Source organism: Dama dama, chromosome 33 (assembly GCF_033118175.1).
Source record: "Dama dama isolate Ldn47 chromosome 33, ASM3311817v1, whole genome shotgun sequence".
Lineage (NCBI taxonomy): Eukaryota > Metazoa > Chordata > Mammalia > Artiodactyla > Cervidae > Dama > Dama dama.
In genome coordinates, this window is record NC_083713.1 from 22,662,882 (window position 1) to 22,682,260 (window position 19,379).

At 33.4% G+C, this 19,379-nt stretch overlaps 2 protein-coding genes across 2 annotated transcripts in view; one reads left to right on the forward strand and one right to left on the reverse strand.

Moving 5' to 3' along the window:
- Positions 1-19,379, reverse strand: part of AGPS (alkylglycerone phosphate synthase) — a 132,413-nt gene that overhangs the window by 49,897 nt on the left and 63,137 nt on the right. The window contains exons 9-11 of the mRNA XM_061135521.1: positions 18,204-18,329; positions 15,599-15,707; positions 5,089-5,216 (exon numbers count right to left, since the gene is read on the reverse strand). Coding sequence (XP_060991504.1) covers positions 5,089-5,216; positions 15,599-15,707; positions 18,204-18,329 — 363 coding nt within the window. The remainder of the gene's footprint in view (positions 1-5,088; positions 5,217-15,598; positions 15,708-18,203; positions 18,330-19,379) is intronic.
- Positions 8,948-10,759, forward strand: LOC133050887 (heterogeneous nuclear ribonucleoprotein A1-like). Its single transcript, XM_061135180.1, has one exon. It carries the CDS (start codon positions 8,963-8,965, stop codon positions 10,010-10,012), a length of 1,050 nt encoding a protein of 349 aa, XP_060991163.1. The 5' UTR covers positions 8,948-8,962; the 3' UTR covers positions 10,013-10,759.

A 19,379-nucleotide genomic window follows, 5' to 3' on the forward strand; every position in this document is an offset into this window, starting at 1 on the left:
TTTAAATAATATATTGGGAAGATCTCCTGGAGAAGGAAACGGCAATCTACTCCAGTGTTCTAGCCTGGAGAATCCCATGGACAGAAGAGCCTGGCGGGCTACAGTCTATGGGTCACATAGTCGGATATGACTGAAGTGACTTCGTATGCACATAATCAAGACATTAATTTTTATAAGTTCAAACAAGGATATATAAAGAAGAGAATTCTCTTAAATACAAATTTCTAGGTATAAAAGCTTAAAATGTAGACAAAATTATTTCTTCCTCTGACTAATTTATCAGAATCAACACCACAGATGAAACCATGCAATATTTAAGGCTACTGGTAAACTGGTTAGTCCTGTTGGAAATTATATACAGGCTTACAGCTAGGAGTCTACATTGTAAACAAGAACTCTTTTAACAAGAGAATTATCTCTTGGTTTTAAAGAATGAAACAAATACATAATGCAAGATAGATATTTCCTTCCACTTAATTAAGGGAAAGGACAAAAGTTTATGCCAAACAGTCTCTTAGTGGTAACTTTACATTTGCAGTTTAGCAACAGTGTAGTGATTACAGCATGTCTCATAACTATCCTCAAGTTTGATACATTTTGCTGGATCACACAGTAAAGACTCCAGTTAACCAAGCATTTTGCTAGATTATTCTCTCTGCTTCAGAAGGACAAAAACATGACATTAAAAAAAAAAAAAAAAGATTTAAAATAACAATCCCATTTTCTTTTTGTAACTATCTTCTAAGAATTATCACTGAATATAAATAAGCTTTAAATGTTTTACAATGTTAAGTGCTGAACCTAACTCCTTTCAATTTATTTGAACCCCTACAGGATAAATCAAGTTGAAAACAGAACAATTCAGAATTTAACAGTCTGAAGTGTTAGAAATGAATGATGTATACCTTATGAAATTACGGTATAAATTCACTAGAAAAAAATGCTATCAGTTTAAAATTGTTTAAAATAAAAGTGATGGTAGGTAGAAAACACCACTCATCCTCAAAAGAAAAAAAAAGCTGCCTTTTAATCTATAATTCTAAAAACCTAGTTCTGATACTGAGAAATGTATGTTTTCAGAGGAATTCATAATAAGCCATGCACACATAACACAATGTTCCCTCCTAATGAAACAAACCGGTCCTCTCTCAATATCATGAGGTATGCTTAAGTTTTTATAGGCAGGGGATGGGGGGGAAGATCCCAAACTTCAAAAACTGCTTTTGAACTTGTTTCAACACTCAGTGTTCCCTTCACATCTTGTAAAAAGATACTTGTCATTTTAAAACAAAACAGAAAAATATCACACGGCACTAATATTCTGATTAAAAAATACAACTTTCCCCCCTTGAGAGGCTACTGTAGGAAATCTACTCTCTGAGAAAATGGTAAAAGCCATTAACCATCTACTGAGTAAAGCTGGAGATTCCACTGGACTGCCACTTATGAGGCAGCATCACATTAATCTCACACTAAATCTTCCTTTCTAGCTCCTCACAAGGCACTGAAGTACTGCAAGAAGGCAATTCCTCCCATGGACAGAGATCAGATGAGCGACCTTAATAGAATCCTTCTGCTGTCAGTATAAAGTTGTTTAATTCATTTCCTTCAGTAAGAAGAGTGATAAAAAAAATATACACAGAGCCCACTTTGCTATTTGTGAACAATCATGTCCACTCCTTTCCAAAAGATACTCATCCAAAATACAGTTTCCCATTTCAAATGCAACTTGAGTCTGCAAACAGTGCAAAAATGGAAACAGTATGAAATGACAGTGAGGAATTACAAGCAACCAACTCATTATTCAATCAAGAATTTGGCACAATCGTAAACCATGTACCATCTATTTTAATGGATCTTAGTTCTCTTGCTATCAACCGAACTTCCCAATCACAAATTGAACAACAACTAGTGCCAAAACCTGATAATTTTCTCACTTTTTCTGTGTGAAAATACTGTTACAAAGCAGGGCAGCATACAGTACTATTCTTGACACACGCAGTTTGCATACTCTATAAACTAATATAAAATGTGTGTAAACCATAATACATTTACTCATTTCCAGGAAAGGCAGATAGATATTAATGTCCCTCTATATGTGCAGTATAACAAGAATAAAAATGCAGCTTCCCGAAATAGTGGAATATCTCCAAATCCCATTGACTACTCTTGGCCACTGTTTCATTCATAAGAGCAATATTTGAGAATGAAATACCTATCTAGGCTTTTCAATCAGTTTCAAGGAAGGGAAGCTTTCCAGTTACATAGTATTTTTGTCTCTGAAAATTGTCTATTACTAATTATACAGAACAAAATTATTAAAACTTTAGAGTGGAAAGAACATTTCAATCAACCATCACCTTTATTTATATCAAGACAGATATATGCACATATATCCAATATAGTTTTCTGTAGTGAATTTAGATTATGGTCATTTTGTGAATATCCAAGCAATTTTTAAAAAAAAAAAAAAAGAGCAATTTTTATTGACTTACTCAATGATGAAGAAAAACCTCACCACATGCCTTTTATTAGCACAAGTGGCTCTTATCTGTTACTTCCTATCAGGGGCATATTAAATTGTAACAAAAACTGCATCAAACTGCACAACTATTTATGTTTAATTAACTTCCAATTTTAGTGAAATTAGAAATTCAGGATTTTGACAAATTTGTACACCATTTCTCATTAGTGAAACCTAAGACAGAATTACATTTGAGTATTTGTAATATGGAAAAGCAATAGAGCACTCAAGCATAACATATGTCTACTTCTATCCCAAAGGTCATATGACAACACTTCTAGTCTATTAAATCTGTGTTCTGCAGGGTGGAGACAGTGTGAGGGCTGGAGCTGGCCAACACAGGCGGAGTGCAACCTCATTAAAATCTTTTATTGAAAATACAAACAAACATGACTAGTTTCACAAATTCTATAATTATTTTTAAAAATCTAATTTGGCATTCATAGTTATTTTACCAGAAAAAAAATGAAAAAAAAAAAAAAATGGAGGCAACAGGCAACAATAGTCAGTTAAAAACGTATCACTGAAAATCTGAATGAGAGAGACAATATATACTGTATCTTTAATAATAAAGCTCTTCTTGAAGGGGATATAGTCAAGCCTAAGATGAAAACAAAAAAAAAATAAAAGTGCTTAACACAAAGAATAAACTACAGTACAAAGTAAAAATATTAGAATAAAAAAAAATCTCACTAAGGAAGATGTGAAGTTAATCAGAAAATATAATCTATTTATGGAAAACATTTTATTTTGATTTTAAATGGTGAATTTATGGTTATTTTCTTAAAAATAAAGAAAAACAAAAAACCCTAGTTTCCCATTCTTCTAGGTATGAATTCACAAGCAAAAAACCATAAGGCTCTTCAAGTACTCCTTTTGCTTCTTAATACCTGGGGTATCTTAAATTTAAAGATGGCCTTGGCCTTTAAGTGATGGAAGGTTTCAGCAACAAGTTACCAGAATACAGAACTTGACTGCTCAGTGCTCAAATATTTATTCTTAAATTTATTTCCACTCCTCCCCTCGATAATTCCACTTATAATAAATATTATTTTAGTAAACATAGCATAATACTTATATATTTTAGCTCTCTAACCATAACATAATACCCTTGAAGTCTGAATCAATTAGGAGCTCTTATGTAAGCATTTCAACAACATTCACCTCTGTGTTAACACCACCAAAGTAACCTGCTACAAGTTCAACAATGTTCACTCCAGGACTATACATACTTCTTTTAAAACTCTCCCTTCACCTAAGGGTAAGACAACCAAGATTAAGGGGCCTATGGCTAAATCAATGAGAGAAGAAGCAATCCAATGACAAGCAACTGAAGATACCTGGGATTATAAAAATTACCCTTGTCAACTGTTAGATTACGTGATCATACAGTTGGACTTTTTAAAGTGGGAAACTCTAAGAATGACTGTCTCAGAAGGCAAGATTGAGTGAATGGAAAAAGAACACTGGCAATGGTAAATATATAGGGAAATATAACATTTTTTTAACTTATTTCTTTAAAACATTAATAGTGGTTTGGTTCTCTTGGGATGGTAGGAAGGTAAGGCCCAGTACCTTATGAAGTACATAATGAATATGGAGCACTTGCCAGATACCATTTCTTTACCTCATCAGATCCTCCCTCCACCCTATTCTGGATACCAGGAAGCTGACCTATATATATGGTTCACATAAGAGAGCTCCCTTGCACTCAAAATTCAAGTGGGTATAGCTGATGGGAAGTATTAAAGAAATTCTATGGGTTCAGAGAAAGCAAGAAGAGGCTGGACCTTCTCCCTGCTGGGAAATGTTGAAATAAAATTTTTTATTATAGCTCAAACCATTAACCAAATATCTAAAGAAACGCAAGAATTTCAAAAATGATACACACAACTAAACACAGAAATAAAATTACTTGGCATCACTTACTCTTTTTAAAACCCTTGACAATATATTCCTTTTTTCAAAAAAGGAGAAAGTGGGAATTCTTCTTAGCTTATATCTAAATATGTTATATTCCTATATACTCTACTATATTATGGTACTTAATTTAAGATACAGCTTAGGTAATATTATAAACAAGTAAGGCCTAGTAGCAGTACATTCTAAGAACCGATGAAGTTTGATTACTTATATTTAATTTCTATATTTTGGGGCCATTGACATTCAGCCATTTATTTTAATTTCAATAAATATCTTAATTTAAGAAAAATGCAACATTACTTCAATTAATCACAAAATAACTTACCCAAAAATAACCTGAGAAAACATTCAATAAAAGGCAGAATGCTTTGAAGCCGTCAACGCAGATACATATCTTACCTTGGCTTAAAATCAAATAGCATTCTTTAAATCAAGAAATAGGTATATAATTACTGAAAGAAATAGCAACTGAACTGAAAGGAATGATTTTACAACATTACCTTTCCAGACAGAACTGGGTAAAAAACCACAAATATAACACAACTAAATATGAAGATTATATGTGACATATCAAAATCAATTATGCAATAGAATTTTTAAAATATAAATGTATACGGGTGGGGTTTTGTTTTTGTTTTTACCTGTTTTGCAATTTCTCTTAAACAGGCTACTCCTTGTTCAAAATTAGGGAAAGCCACTGAGCCATACTTTTGGTATTCAGGGATTGGTCTGATTTTTATTGTAGCTTCTGTTATCACACCAAGAGTTCCTGAAAAAGAAGGGGGAATAACCAATATATCACATGCCAATTTTCTAAATCATATTTAAAATTATTTTATCTATTTATTCTAATAATTTATTCTATTACTTGTATTTAAATCTATTTAATCTATTCTATGTGGGGAAAAATGGCTACTCAAGTCTTCCTAGAAAAACAACTAAGCAAATTTTATAATTTCTTAACTCTGGAATACATTTTTCTTAGTTATATATAAATATTTTAAAACATTTTAAGGTAACCTTTCTCCAAGAAGGTTAATTTTAAATAGTTTTTAAAGTATAACAACCTGTTAAAATTTAAAAAAAAAATCTTAGAAGCCAACAGGTTTGCATAGCTCATATGCATTCAAACAAAGGTATATTTTTATATTTGAGCCTATATTTATTATGACAATTTACTGGGACAAAAAGAACCTAATTTTCTATGAGAATTTAAGATGACATTTTCTATGTCATTTAAGATGACAGAAGAAATTAGACTATCACTTTGCCTTTTTTTCCTAAGAATTCATAGAAAGAAAAGACTAAGACAGTATTCAGATGTCCTAAGAAGAAACAAACAAAAACTCCAAATATTTCAGAGACAAAAGAGTTATCAGTTATCATAAATAGCTAGCACAAGAGGACCATTAATGAAACAGATGTCCTTTTCTTTATCACACAGAGGAGTGGAGGACAAATCAGAGAGGAAAAAAACAAGTTAAATGTAACTAATATGATTTAAACATCTATGCTAAAATATTTGAAGAACCATGGTTAAAAATAATGTATTAAAAAAGCCAAGCTTTTCAAATCAGTGCTTTCTAATGTACAAATGATATAAATTAATCCTAATAAAATTAAGTAAATTTTCTGAGAATCATGAAACAAAGAACAAAAGGGAAATCTGAAGTTGTAGAACTTAATTATAACACTAGAAATGTTAAAAATATCACAAAAAACAATAAATTTATAATATACCTAAAATATCAATACATAATACAAGATTAAAAACTATGAATCCACAAAAAGTAAGCTATATTATACCACATTATGTTTGTCACACATACAAATTATTTCCTACTCAGCAAATACAAACCTATTTTGATTTGTAAATCACAACAGCTCTGCAAGATTGGCCTGTTTAATACCTGAATTAAAAATAGATATGATCTCACTTTTATGTGGAATCTAATAAAAATAATCAATAAACATACAGCAAACTTATAGAAAAAGACATCAGATTTGTGGTTACCGAGGGCAGGGGAAGGAAGAATTGAAGTGGTCAAAAGGTACAAAGTTCCAGTTATAAGATAAGTAAGTATCAGGGATGTAAAGTACAACAAAAGAACCACAATTAACACTGCTGCATGATATACAGGAAAGTTGTTTAAAAAGTACATCCTCAGAGTTATCACAAGGACAAGTTTTTTTTCCTTTTCATTTTATCTACATGAGATGATGGATGTTAACTAAACCTACTGTGGTAATCATTTCACAATACATGTAAATCAAACCATCATGCTGTACACTTTAAACTTATACAGTGATATATGTCAATTATTGTTCAGTAAAACCAGGGGGAACAGTGGGAAGAACCTCTCCCAAGTGCAGAAAAAAATCTCAAACACTAACTCTAGGAACTATCCCTTCTAAGGGATACATTTTAAATGGGTAAATTTTGTAAAATTTAAACAGGTAAAGTATGTAAATTCTATCTCAGTAAAACAAAGGAAACTTCAGTTACCTTTTTAAACAAGGAACCATACATTTTACAAACAGGGTTACTTTTAAATAGATACCTTAGACCATAGAAAGAATCTAAAAGAACTTCTAAACCTACGCCAGAATGGAGGCAAGAGGCTGACAGGCAGATTATTAGTGCTATGCTGTCTCCTCACCCAGCAACACAGAATTATCTATTACATCTATTCTTTCTTACGAAGACAAGTAGTATTACTTTAACTTTTAAAGTTGCTAATTTTCTACCACTATTCTGACACCATCCCTAAGCTTATTTGTAATTCTTTCTACTCTTTCCAACTTTTAGAAGTTCTTGGTAGTCTTAAAATTAATACCTCATGCTGAAAGTTATTTCTACAAATAAACTGAAATTTTTCAGACATACGCTCCTAAAGACATGAATCGTCTTTTCTATTTATTCTAACCTATCCACAGACTACATAAAACTTTAATCAATACTTGCTCAAACTCAAAAGTGACCAGGTTAAAATTCATTAAGGAAAAGGTCAGTATAAGCCTTGATTTCAGACAGGTAAATTTCTCCATTTAAAACTAAAGTTGAAACTCCTAACTTTTTACAAAGTATTCTTTACATTTCAGAAATAAATCTCTTTGAAAATATTTCTATAAATTACTGCATATGATATAACCTAAATATAATCCAAAGGAAAAATTCAAACCATTTAAAAGCCAATCAATAAGGATCTGCTTAAATAGAACAGAGTACATTCCAGGAATGGTGTATCAGGTAGCTGATGAAAAGAATGCTGCTGCTGCTGCTGCTAAGTCGCTTCAGTTCTGTCTGACTCTGTGCGACGCCATAGACGGCAGCCCACCAGGCTCCCCCGTCCCTGGGGTTCTCCAGGCAAGAACACTGGAGTGGGTTGCCATTTCCTTCTCCAATGCATGAAAGTGAAAAGTGAAAGTGGAGTCGCTCAGTTGTGTCTGACTCTTAGCGACCCCATGGACTGCAGCCTACCAGGCTCCTCCGTCCATGGGATTTTCCAGGCAAGAGTACTGGAGTGGGGTGCCAGTGCCTTCTCCGGATGAAAAGGACGAAGTGCTTCTAAATGTGATGGTTTGGAGTGAGCTCTACAAAATTCAGCACAAAGCAAAGAGTAGTAAACTCCCATTTGTGCTTTTAAAAACATATATATACATGCTTATATATAGCAAAAGTGTTTACTCTGGGCAAGGGAGATGCCTAAAAGACAAGGATAGAAGGCTGATTTTTCCCTATACATCATTTAGTACCTTTTGAATTTTGTAGATATCTTAACTTTGTACATGTAATTACTTGCTCAAAAAGTTTACACACACACATATAAAACATTAGCAAACTCTCTTTAAAATTCTAATTTTACATCAAAATTCTAAGGTATTAGGTAAGGAGTGACCATGCCCTAAATTTCTGCACAGCCGTATTGCCTCGTATGTATAGTAGGTACTCTAAAGCAGTAAAACCCACTGTAACACTAAGTAATATTAAAAAGTAAAAAGTGGTAAAATGAGACTTTACACTGTTGCAAGATTAATGAAATAACCAAGGCACGTCTTTGCAACTATCTAGCTATGAGTTCTGCAGCAGGAGGTGGGGTTGAGGGGGTCCCCACTTTAAAAGGAAACTCCATCCAAGTCCCAAATGTACTCTGACTCAGGGCAGTTCTTCCACACAGATCTATATTCAAATTAATCCAATCACAAAAGTTTATATCTAAATTTCACTTCATCAAAAGGCTCATTTCTGTTAGGCTTATTGATTATTTTAATTGAGGTTTATTATTTATTGATTCTTTTGCTCTGGGAATTTTATGTCAGTGGAGTGATACAAAACTACTTAAGATTACCTATCACTTGACTATTTGCACATTATACTAATATTTTATACCCACTTTATATAGTCGTAAACAACTCCATAGCAAAGTGACATCATAGATGTCATTCACTTTTCTTTTTCAATAAAAATATGCTGCCATAAATTTAAGAATTTTCTGTTTTACAGTTTCAAATATAATGTTCTTAAGAAAACTGAAAGAGCTTTTTCTGCCCGTGGACGCCACCGAGAAAGCATCGTTGAAGACTTCCCTGCCTCCACTGCCGTCATGTCTAAATCAGTCTCCCAAAGAGCCCGAACAGCTGCGGAAGCTCTTCATCGGAGGATTGAGCTTTGAAACAACTGATGAGAGTCTGAGGAGCCATTTTGAGCAATGGGGAACGCTCACAGACTGTGTGGTAATGAGGGATCCAAACACCAAGCGCTCCAGAGGCTTCGGGTTTGTCACATACGCCACGGTGGAGGAGGTGGACGCGGCCATGAATGCAAGGCCACACAAGGTGGACGGAAGAGTTGTGGAACCAAAGAGGGCCGTGTCAAGAGAAGATTCTCAAAGACCTGGTGCCCACTTAACTGTGAAAAAGATTTTTGTTGGTGGCATTAAAGAAGACACTGAAGAACATCACCTGAGAGATTATTTTGAACAGTATGGAAAAATTGAAGTAATTGAAATCATGACTGATCGAGGCAGTGGCAAAAAGAGAGGCTTTGCTTTTGTAACCTTTGATGACCATGACTCTGTAGACAAAATTGTCATTCAGAAATACCACACTGTGAATGGCCACAACTGTGAAGTGAGAAAAGCACTGTCTAAGCAAGAGATGGCTAGTGCTTCATCCAGCCAGAGAGGTCGAAGTGGTTCTGGAAACTTTGGTGGTGGTCGTGGAGGTGGTTTTGGTGGGAATGACAACTTTGGTCGTGGAGGAAACATCAGTGGTCGAGGTGGCTTTGGTGGCAGCCGTGGTGGTGGCGGATATGGTGGCAGTGGGGATGGATATAATGGATTTGGTAATGACGGAAGCAATTTTGGAGGTGGCGGAAGCTACAATGATTTTGGCAATTACAATAATCAATCTTCAAATTTTGGACCCATGAAAGGAGGAAACTTTGGAGGCAGAAGTTCTGGCCCCTATGGTGGTGGAGGCCAATACTTTGCCAAACCACGAAACCAAGGTGGCTATGGTGGTTCCAGCAGCAGCAGTAGCTATGGCAAGGGCAGAAGGTTTTAATTACTGCCAGGAAACAGAGCTTAGCAGGAGAGGAGAGCCAGAGAAGTGACAGGGAAGCTACAGGTTACAACAGATTTGTGAACTCAGCCAAGCACAGTGGTGGCAGGGCCTAGCTGCTACAAAGAAGACATGTTTTAGACAATACTCATGTGTATGGGCAAAAAACTCGAGGACTGTACTTGTGACTAATTGTATAACAGGTTATTTTAGTTTCTGTTCTGTGGAAAGTGTAAAGCATTCCAACAAAGGGTTTTAATGTAGATTTTTTTTTTGCACCCATGCTGTTGATTGCTAAATGTAATAGTCTGATCATGACGCTGAATAAATGTCTTTTTTTTTTTTTAATGTGCTGTGTAAAGTTAGTCTACTCTGAAGCCATTTTGGTAAACTACCCCAACAGTGTGAAGTTAGAATTCCTTCAGGGTGATGCCAGGTTCCATTTGAAATTTATTTACCACTTGTTTGGTGGAGAAGCTGTTGTCTTCAGAACCTTGGTGTAGTTGAAGTGACAGTTACTGTGTTGTGACCTGGAGTTCACCATTAAAAGGGTCACCCATGCAAAGTCATGGAGGTTTTTTTTTTTTTTTTTGGTTATTAATGATTGTTGGCACATCCTATGCAATATATCTAAATTGAATTATGGTACCAGATAAAAGTTATAGATGGGAATGAAGCTTGTGTATCATCCATTATCATGTGTAATCAATAAAAGATTTAATACCCTCAAAAAAAAAAAAAAAAAGAAAACTGAAAGATTCAACTACTATCTAATAAAAATGCAAGTATTTGCTTGAAGTAAATAAAATCTTTCATAATTCGAAAATATACCTTCAGATGACTTCAGGACTGAGAAGAATGTTAGTCATTCGATTCTGAATCTACTCCTCCCCACCCCCAACATGAAAATCAATAGGGAAAACAAAGAAAACCACACAGGACACACACTTTAGTATTAAAAGGAGACAAAATATACTATGACCTTCAAATTATTCATAAGTAGATATAAAAAGTAAAAATTCCAACAGACGTTTTACAATCTTCCAGCTTCTACAAGTAGAAAGTAAGGGGTGAGGAGTGGGCGTGGAGGAGGGTTAGAAGACTCAAGAAAGACTCCTTAAGAAAGACTCTTGAAGACTCCTTGAGAAAGAATGAAAGCAGCAGAGGACTTAAACGAGGCAGACATGAAATCAACCCCAGAAAGAAAAAGTGCAGCAATAAACCCGAAATACTATATAAACCTTGGTAATCTAATCCATAACCCTGGCTCTCCATAACCCTGGGAGGGGTTTGAAGATGGACCCAGAAATGACACCCTTGGAGAAGTAGGGGAAGTATTTTCAAAGAAGCATCAACTTAGAGTAGTGTAGTACTCCTTGGAGACAAGGTAGTGAAGGGAAAGACTAAAATTAGGAGAAAAATTAAAGATCTGAAAGAAATACAAAACACGAGATATGTCATGGCTTCCGCCACCAAAAACACCACCATTCATGAAGCAAACAGCAGAAAAGAGAGTATGTGACAGAACAGAACACTCTCAGACTAGGAACTCTTTCCAAGCAATAAACAGGAACAGAAAAAAAAGCAAACCAAATCCAAATAAAACTACTTTAAAAAGGTCAGAAAATGCAAATAAAAGCTTTTCCACTGATGAAAAGCTCCCCTGACAGAACAAACAATGATCCTGGAGAAAACCATAATACAACTTTTCAAACTCCATTCAATATTGTCAAATAAGCATTTGAGGATATGAAAAAAACACTTGAATTCGAAATATAAACACTAAAAACATAAATGGACAAAAAACAAGAAGAAATGAAATAAAAGATGACCCAACTCAGGGAAGAAACAGAACAATAACAAAAATGAAGACTAGGCTACAAGGAGGAGAAACAATAGATTCAAATGAAAGCTTAACAGGGGGCACTGAAGAAAAGCAAGAAAATAACCAAGTGAATGAAAATGATATTAAGAAAGAAGTTGAAGGAAAAAGTTTGAGAAATCATGGCTGAAATGGCAAACAAGCAAAGAAAGTCAGACAAACATACAATTGGTATCCCTGCAAAAGAAAAATCAAAACAGTGCAGGGAAGGGGGAAATGTGCTCCAAAATCCTACTACTCAACACTACAATCCCCAAAAAACCTTTACAGAAATAAAAGACCAGCATATACACACAGAAAGGGTCCCTGGATACCAGAGCAAAAGTAAAATAAACTTTAATGGAAAAAAAAAAAACAAACACCATTCTCAGTGCCTCCAGGCAAAAGGCAAGAAAACTGGCATCAGACTCCTCAAAACAGCACAGAAAACCAAAGCAACAGTGGTACAGTATTTAAACAAGAAAACAATGTGTGACGCATGGAAGTCAATGAAGCTGTCATGCAAGTATCAAGGCCATAGAAAATAGTTTAGAACATTCCAGAACTCATGGGATATACAAATATGTCTTTCCTGAGGTAATTTAAAAGATGAGCTTTATTTAACCAAAAGATGAAGTAAAGTGACGCAGAAGGACCGACAGTCAGCATTTCATCCATTTCATTTTAGAGCAAAGACTAAAACAAGCGTGGGCAATCAGTTAAAAAATAAAAAATGTGCTTTTAAGCCATTTTTCAAATAAAAGAGCAAGTCATTATAAATTACTAGTAAATTCCATATATAGGGGAAGAATGAAAAACATTTCAAATGCTTTATTATATTTTTAATTATATTGATCAATTTATATAATATATAAAGTGGGAGGAAGTTGCTTATCCAAAAAATCATTATGAAAAATTCATAACACAAACAAGACAAAAACATTAAACTTAACTTGGTTATTCACATGTGGAACTTAGTAGGATAGGGGGAAATAGGTTTTTTATAATAGTAATGCTTTCAAGGTTGTCATCAAATGACTTCCTTCATGGCTCAGACTGTAAAGAATCTGCCTACAATGTAGGAGACCAGGTTTGATCCCTGGGTTGGGAAGATCTGGAGAAGGGAATGACAACCCACTCCAGAATTCCTGCTTGGAGAATTTCATGGACAGAGGAGCCTGGCGGGTCACAGTCCATGGGGTTGCAAAGAGTCAGGATACAACTGAGCCACTAACACAAACATAATGCTTTCAAGGCTGTCATCAAATGATTTAACTACAGCAAAAGAAAATACTTTCTAAAGCTCAAGGAAAAGTATATGATTCAAATTTAAGGCAGGAGGTTATTAGATAGTTCAAAATAGCAGAAAAAACAGTATTACTATTAAAGAGTATGATTTCACACAAGTTTACCTTCTCAATCAAGCTGTTTCCTGGCCTATAGTAAGATGACTCTATATTCACATATATACAGAAATGGCGACCAGGGACCACAAATATACTTACAAAGATCACTGATGCAAAAATAATAAACAGTCACAATAGTAATAAATTTAACATTTTCTGAGTACTTACTATCTGCTTATAAACTGTGTGGCATAATCTCATCTCACCCTCCCAAAAGGCTTATGAATACTTAGGATACTTTTATTATCCCCATTTTACAGCTGAGGACATTGGGCATAGAGAACCACCTAATTTACACAGTCACAGAAATATAAGTGGTGAAATCAGGACTAAAATCCAAGTCTGAAAGATTTCATGGTTCATGCTCTTAAATCGGTATGGCATTCTGCATGGATCTTTATAATAAAATCTCATTTAAATACAGTAATGTACCCCAGTACTTATGTTTTTTAAAAAGTAAGCAAAGATACACAGTTTATTATAATAAGTTTGCTTTCCTTAAATTCACACAATAATTTACTATTGAGGTACGAGGCAGCCCAGCTTTTTGGATAAAGTTCAAACTATTTTAAAAGGGATAAAAGACCAGATTATCTCTTCAGCCACCCTGTAATCCTTACCACTCCACCCCAACCTACAGTCTACTCCACCCTACAATTAAATCTTCCAGTCCTACTGAAAAGCTGGCACCCTCACAAGGCAGACACAGCACTTGCTCACTTGTAAGTCTGCTCACACCAGTTATCTCTGCAGGGCAACTCCTTCCCCGCCTATATTCCTGCAACTCTGTCTAGAATTATTTTCTCCTCATCGCCCTTGAAGGACCGTTTTAGGCATGACCTCTCTAAGGAAATCTGCCTAAGCATGCATCTACATGACCTTTGTCTGTGTATCTCTTCTGTTTATGTCTATCATAAAATTTATCTTATTCTGTTAATAATTGTCAATTATTACCTGTGCCCTTGAGTGTTCCTGCACAGTACCTAGCAATCAGAATTTTTAAAATGCTAACTAATGGGAGAAAAAAATGTCTGATGTGGTTACTTGAAAAGATAGTTTATAGGGTTGACTCCAACTATCTATATACCAACAGTAAAACTAATAATTATCAGTTTTAATACCTATTATTCAATTTGAGATTTAATGAGAGAAAATTTTATTTTTTTCAGTTAACTCTTAGATGATAATATGAGAAGTTCCAAAATTATACTTTTTAGAGAACTCTATTATTTTAAAGGAACTTAACATTTTGTTTTTCTCGTCAAAAAGAGAGTAAATCGGTGAAATACCTTGACAAAGGTTTGTCACTAATTATCATGAAAAATATCTAGGCTATTACCACTGGTCATCATAACTTAATAGATGACTTTCAGTACATTACTAAGACACATAATTTGTAATTTTTTCCTTGATGCTACCATCAAAAGTTAGAATTATGCCCTAAAATCCTAGCTTATTATAAGTGCTCTTTTATCCATGAATATAGCTATATGTTTTGAAAATCTTTTATCTTTTTAACAACTTGTACTACCTTCTGACTTTACTAATGAGTTCCTCTGGTAATGTAGAAACACTTTATTTCTCTAAATTTAAAGGATAACTATCCCTCTCTACCATCCTAAGAACTGAAAAATATGCCTACCTTCACCTTATCCATAAAATTCACAGTGTCTACGTAACAGTTTGCAAACCAGAAGGAAGGCTAGTTTTTGGTCCTTTTTCTGATAGATACAGAAATTAAATGTTTTGCATAAAGTGAAAAACTATATTCTAACCTACCCAGTATTAAGTAACCAAGCAAAGGACATGACTTAAGCAAAAAAAATAAAAGACCAAGAGGTTTGAAAAGATGTGAATTTTAAATTTCACTTCTTAAAACACCAAGTAGCAAATAACAAAAGATAAAATTATAGAAAGACAAAAGACAATAAGATAATATTTTATTAACCCTTTCCTCTTGATAATTCAGAGATTACAAAATATCACACCATAAAATATTAAAGCAAATCATTTTAAACCCTAACAACTACTCCTGCTAAAATTGATTCAAATCTCTAAAAGAAAAATAAAATAACACCAAAAGGACTAAGCTGGCTCTAAAACCATAAAAAAGCAAAATGCAGGAGAAAGTTTAATAAGATGTTCTCATAATAAAAATTTATGAAGTACTAAATTAAAGTAATAAAACTTGAAAAAACACCATTCTTTAAATACACAAAACATGTCTTTCTTTCAAAAATCTGATATCACAATATCACAAATTTTTACAAAGTTGAATCACTAACCTGTATTTTTTCATAATAAATTTGCAGTTATATTTACCTTCAGATCCCATGATGAAGTGATGGATATCAGGGCCTGTTGACATTCGAGGTCCTTGACAGCTTTTTTCTATTATACCTCTAGGTGTTACCATTTTTATATGAACCACCTGTTTAATACAATGCATGATGTAAATTCTAGATATCTGTCAGTGAATGTTGTTTGTGTGGGTACACACACCCTATATATTTATATAAAACACTATTTTTAAAATATTGGTTTAAGTGACAAATGGTGATTCCCTTCAGAATTCTAATATCTTTCAGTAATTATTAGACTAAAAATAAATTTTATATAAGTTTAAAAGAGGGAAAAAATATTCTAAGATTGTTATTGGTCTAGGAACATTCAGTCTTAAAAACTGAAAAACAATTTCTTTAAACCAAAGTTACTCTAGGGTTGTCCATGTGGTAAAGAACTAAAGGACAGGAAAAATATGCAATGATCATATTTTAATGGGTTCATTCTTTCACTCATTTAACATTTATGAAGCACCATTATGCATGTCAAGCACTATTTAGATGCTTAGAATTCTAAGAAAAGATTTATTCTTGTCTTATTCCCACCTTCAACTTATCTACTTTACCCACTCAGTAGAAAAGAATGAAGTATTAATTTTGATCATATCAAAATTGGGATGAAGAGGGAGATGTGGTGATTGAGTTAAAAAGAGGAGGAGAGAGATGTGTGAGACATGTCTCACACATGTGAGAAAATCATTGTCGGGAGAGGGTCAATCAAAAAATGTTCCTTAGATCTGATTCAGAAATGGTTAGGTAAAACCCAACACATTCTTAGGGTTTTTTGATGGATAAATAAAAATAAAGTATATATTGTTGAAGGAAATGAACAAAGGATGTAAATAAACAATTTACAAAATAAAAAGAAAAATTGCCAATAGGACATTTAAAAAGTTTACTTTTACTAACAAAGAAATATAAAATTATATGACAAAAACATAAATAAAAGGTCTAGTAAAATAAACATTCTCATAGTGCTAGTAAGAATGTCATATGGCACAAGATTTCTAAAGAGCAACTTGGTTATAAGGGTCCAAAGACATAAAAACATGCTTGATCTAACAATTCAAACTCTGGGAGCTTACCCAAAGAAAATGATCAAAGATGTATGCTAAAGAAATTACTACAAAGGATATGTTTCCCTTTATTTATTTCCATAATTTTTAAATAAAAAGTAACTTAAATATTCTTTTATAGGGAATTACTTTACTAAATCACAAATTATCAATGAAAGAGAATTATATGCAGTATTTAAAACTAGTGGTGCAAATCTATGTTCATATACATGGTAACGTATTGATAATATAGTTTAAAGAGCAGATTAAACACAGTATGATGCTTTTTTATAATTAAAACTAGATATAAACATGCAAATAAATATATTAAGATGTGTACTTATAATTTGTGGCCCTTAAGTAACTGTAAAAAAGGATTAAAATAAATTGCATGCTTTAGCAGTACTAAAGGTAGCAGTCTATCAAATATGCTTAACTTTGATAACACTTTTAATAATTCAATAGCAAAAGGATCAAATTCTCTCCTCTGAAACTGAATTTGTTATCTTAACTGCAAAATGAAAAATGTGATTTCTAAAATATCTTCAATTAAAAAAAGATAATGTAAATATTTTTAAAGTGTTCATTATATAGACAAAGTCTTAAATTGTTGGGTGTTAACTACAAAGAACCAATATATTTTATCAATAATTCGATATTTCTATGAACAAAGACACAATGAAAATATTGTAATGCTAGAGTTGAAAAACAAAGTTAAACAGCTCTAAGAATAATGTTAGGAATACCACATTAATAGTCTCAAAAACTATCTTTCAAATTGTTATCAAAATATTGATGATAAAGGGAACTAACACGCATGAAGTACCTATTACATACCAGGGATTCCACTAAGAGTTTTCATTTTATGTCCTTTATTCCTCATAGCAATTCTACACAACAAATAACATAATTCTATTTTATACTGTAGGAAATTAATGTTTAGAAAGATGAAACAATTTGCACAAGGTCACACAATTAATCACTGTAAAAACTACAAATGGAACAAATGATACTGAATTCCTAGCCAGGATGCCTATCACACTAACTCTCAACAGCAATGACACCAGGTCAGTGAAAACAAAGTGATGTGTACATAAAACATTACACTAGCTAGAACATTTTCAATTGGGCTCTTTAATTCTACACAGAAAGTTTTTTTCAGAAAAATAAATATAATACCTCATAAGGCCAAAGAATAGTAATGACAGACCACCTAACTAAATAGACTAAAATCTTGGTAGAGTTGAAGACTAAGGCTCCAAGTCTTACAAAATAAAATTCATATGTATTTATAAGTCAGATAAAACATCTACAAAACTTAGATATCATTCACTCAAAAAGAAGCATTCTTCAATGACCACAGCTGTGTCTTTTAACTGTTTGGATTATAATGCACAGTCAATGTTATTATAATCAAATGGGGTACACTTTTGAGGGGACTCTTCAACTCAAATTTTAACGGCTTAACAACCTTTAATAATAATCTCTATCGACCAATCAATTATTATATAGTAACTAGAAAAAATTTACCAAGTCCTCAATATTGCCATAGATATTCTTCTTCATGCCTGATGCTCGAGTAGATACCCATCCTCCCACAGTGCTGAATTCCAGGGAATCTGGTTCATGACCTGTACAATAACCACTTTCTTTAAGCTGAAAAACAAAAATGTAATATTTTACCAGTGAAAATGGCCCCATTTCACACAGCACTCAACACATTAACTCTTTCCACATTAGAATTTCCATATGTCTTTTCTATCTGGACTCATTACAACCTAAATAGATAAAGAAATACTTTCATCATACTTGTCCAAAAATATTTTTAGCTTTTGCCTAGTGGAAAACTTCACAAAACTGAAAACAATGAACCAAGAGGCAGCTGTATTTTCCATAGGCTCATCAGGCAATCATACTCCTTACATTCTGTCATTTAAAAGACAACTACCTTTCTTACTTTTTATTCCAACAAAGAGACAATTTAAATACTTATAGAAATCAGATTATACTTAAGTAAGTGCCAACTTTACCTGAACACTTTCAATAAATAAAGCACTTAATCTCTTATTTTCCCTATCCTAATATAATCTGCAGCAGGCCTGCAGAAAATCTGAGCAAATTGCCTGTACTTAAATCTCTCAAGGAGTCATGTGTTTTAATGTACAGCCATCTGGCTAGGTTTCCTGCATGTAATACCGTCATTTATTTGTAATGCAGATCATGCATTCCTGTACATTAAATAGTCACTTGTTTCTCATTTTTCTGTATTAGCTTAGCTCTGCCATCTGCACAGCACCTGAGGTTGAATGGATGCCCTTTACTGCAACACCACCAAAGCCATTCCACTAAAATCATTTTAAAGGCTCAGCCAGCTCATGTCAAATGGTACAGACACCACCATCTGCATACCCACTGTCTACTGCACTCAAGCCCATCAATCTGTGTTGACCATTTTGATAGTCATCCAATTAAGCAACTGTTTCTATTTTTCAAGTAAGCCATGCAGAGATGTAGAATATGTCAGTTGTGTTTATAATTATGTATGTGTGTATTTAAGTATCGTATGCAAGTTACAATCCAAAATTTGAAAGTCGAGTAGGCTAAATAGAATTTGTTAGCTTCTGCAGATATGCAATGCAAATTATTTATCATGTCTTATTTTGTTGCTAGAAAACAAGATTTAAAAACACATTATTACATAATAGA

Excerpts from the sequence above, each read along its gene's own strand:
- LOC133050887 (XM_061135180.1), top strand. The coding sequence starts at position 8,963 with ATGTTCTTAAGAAAACTGAAAGAGCTTTTTCTGCCCGTGGACGCCACC.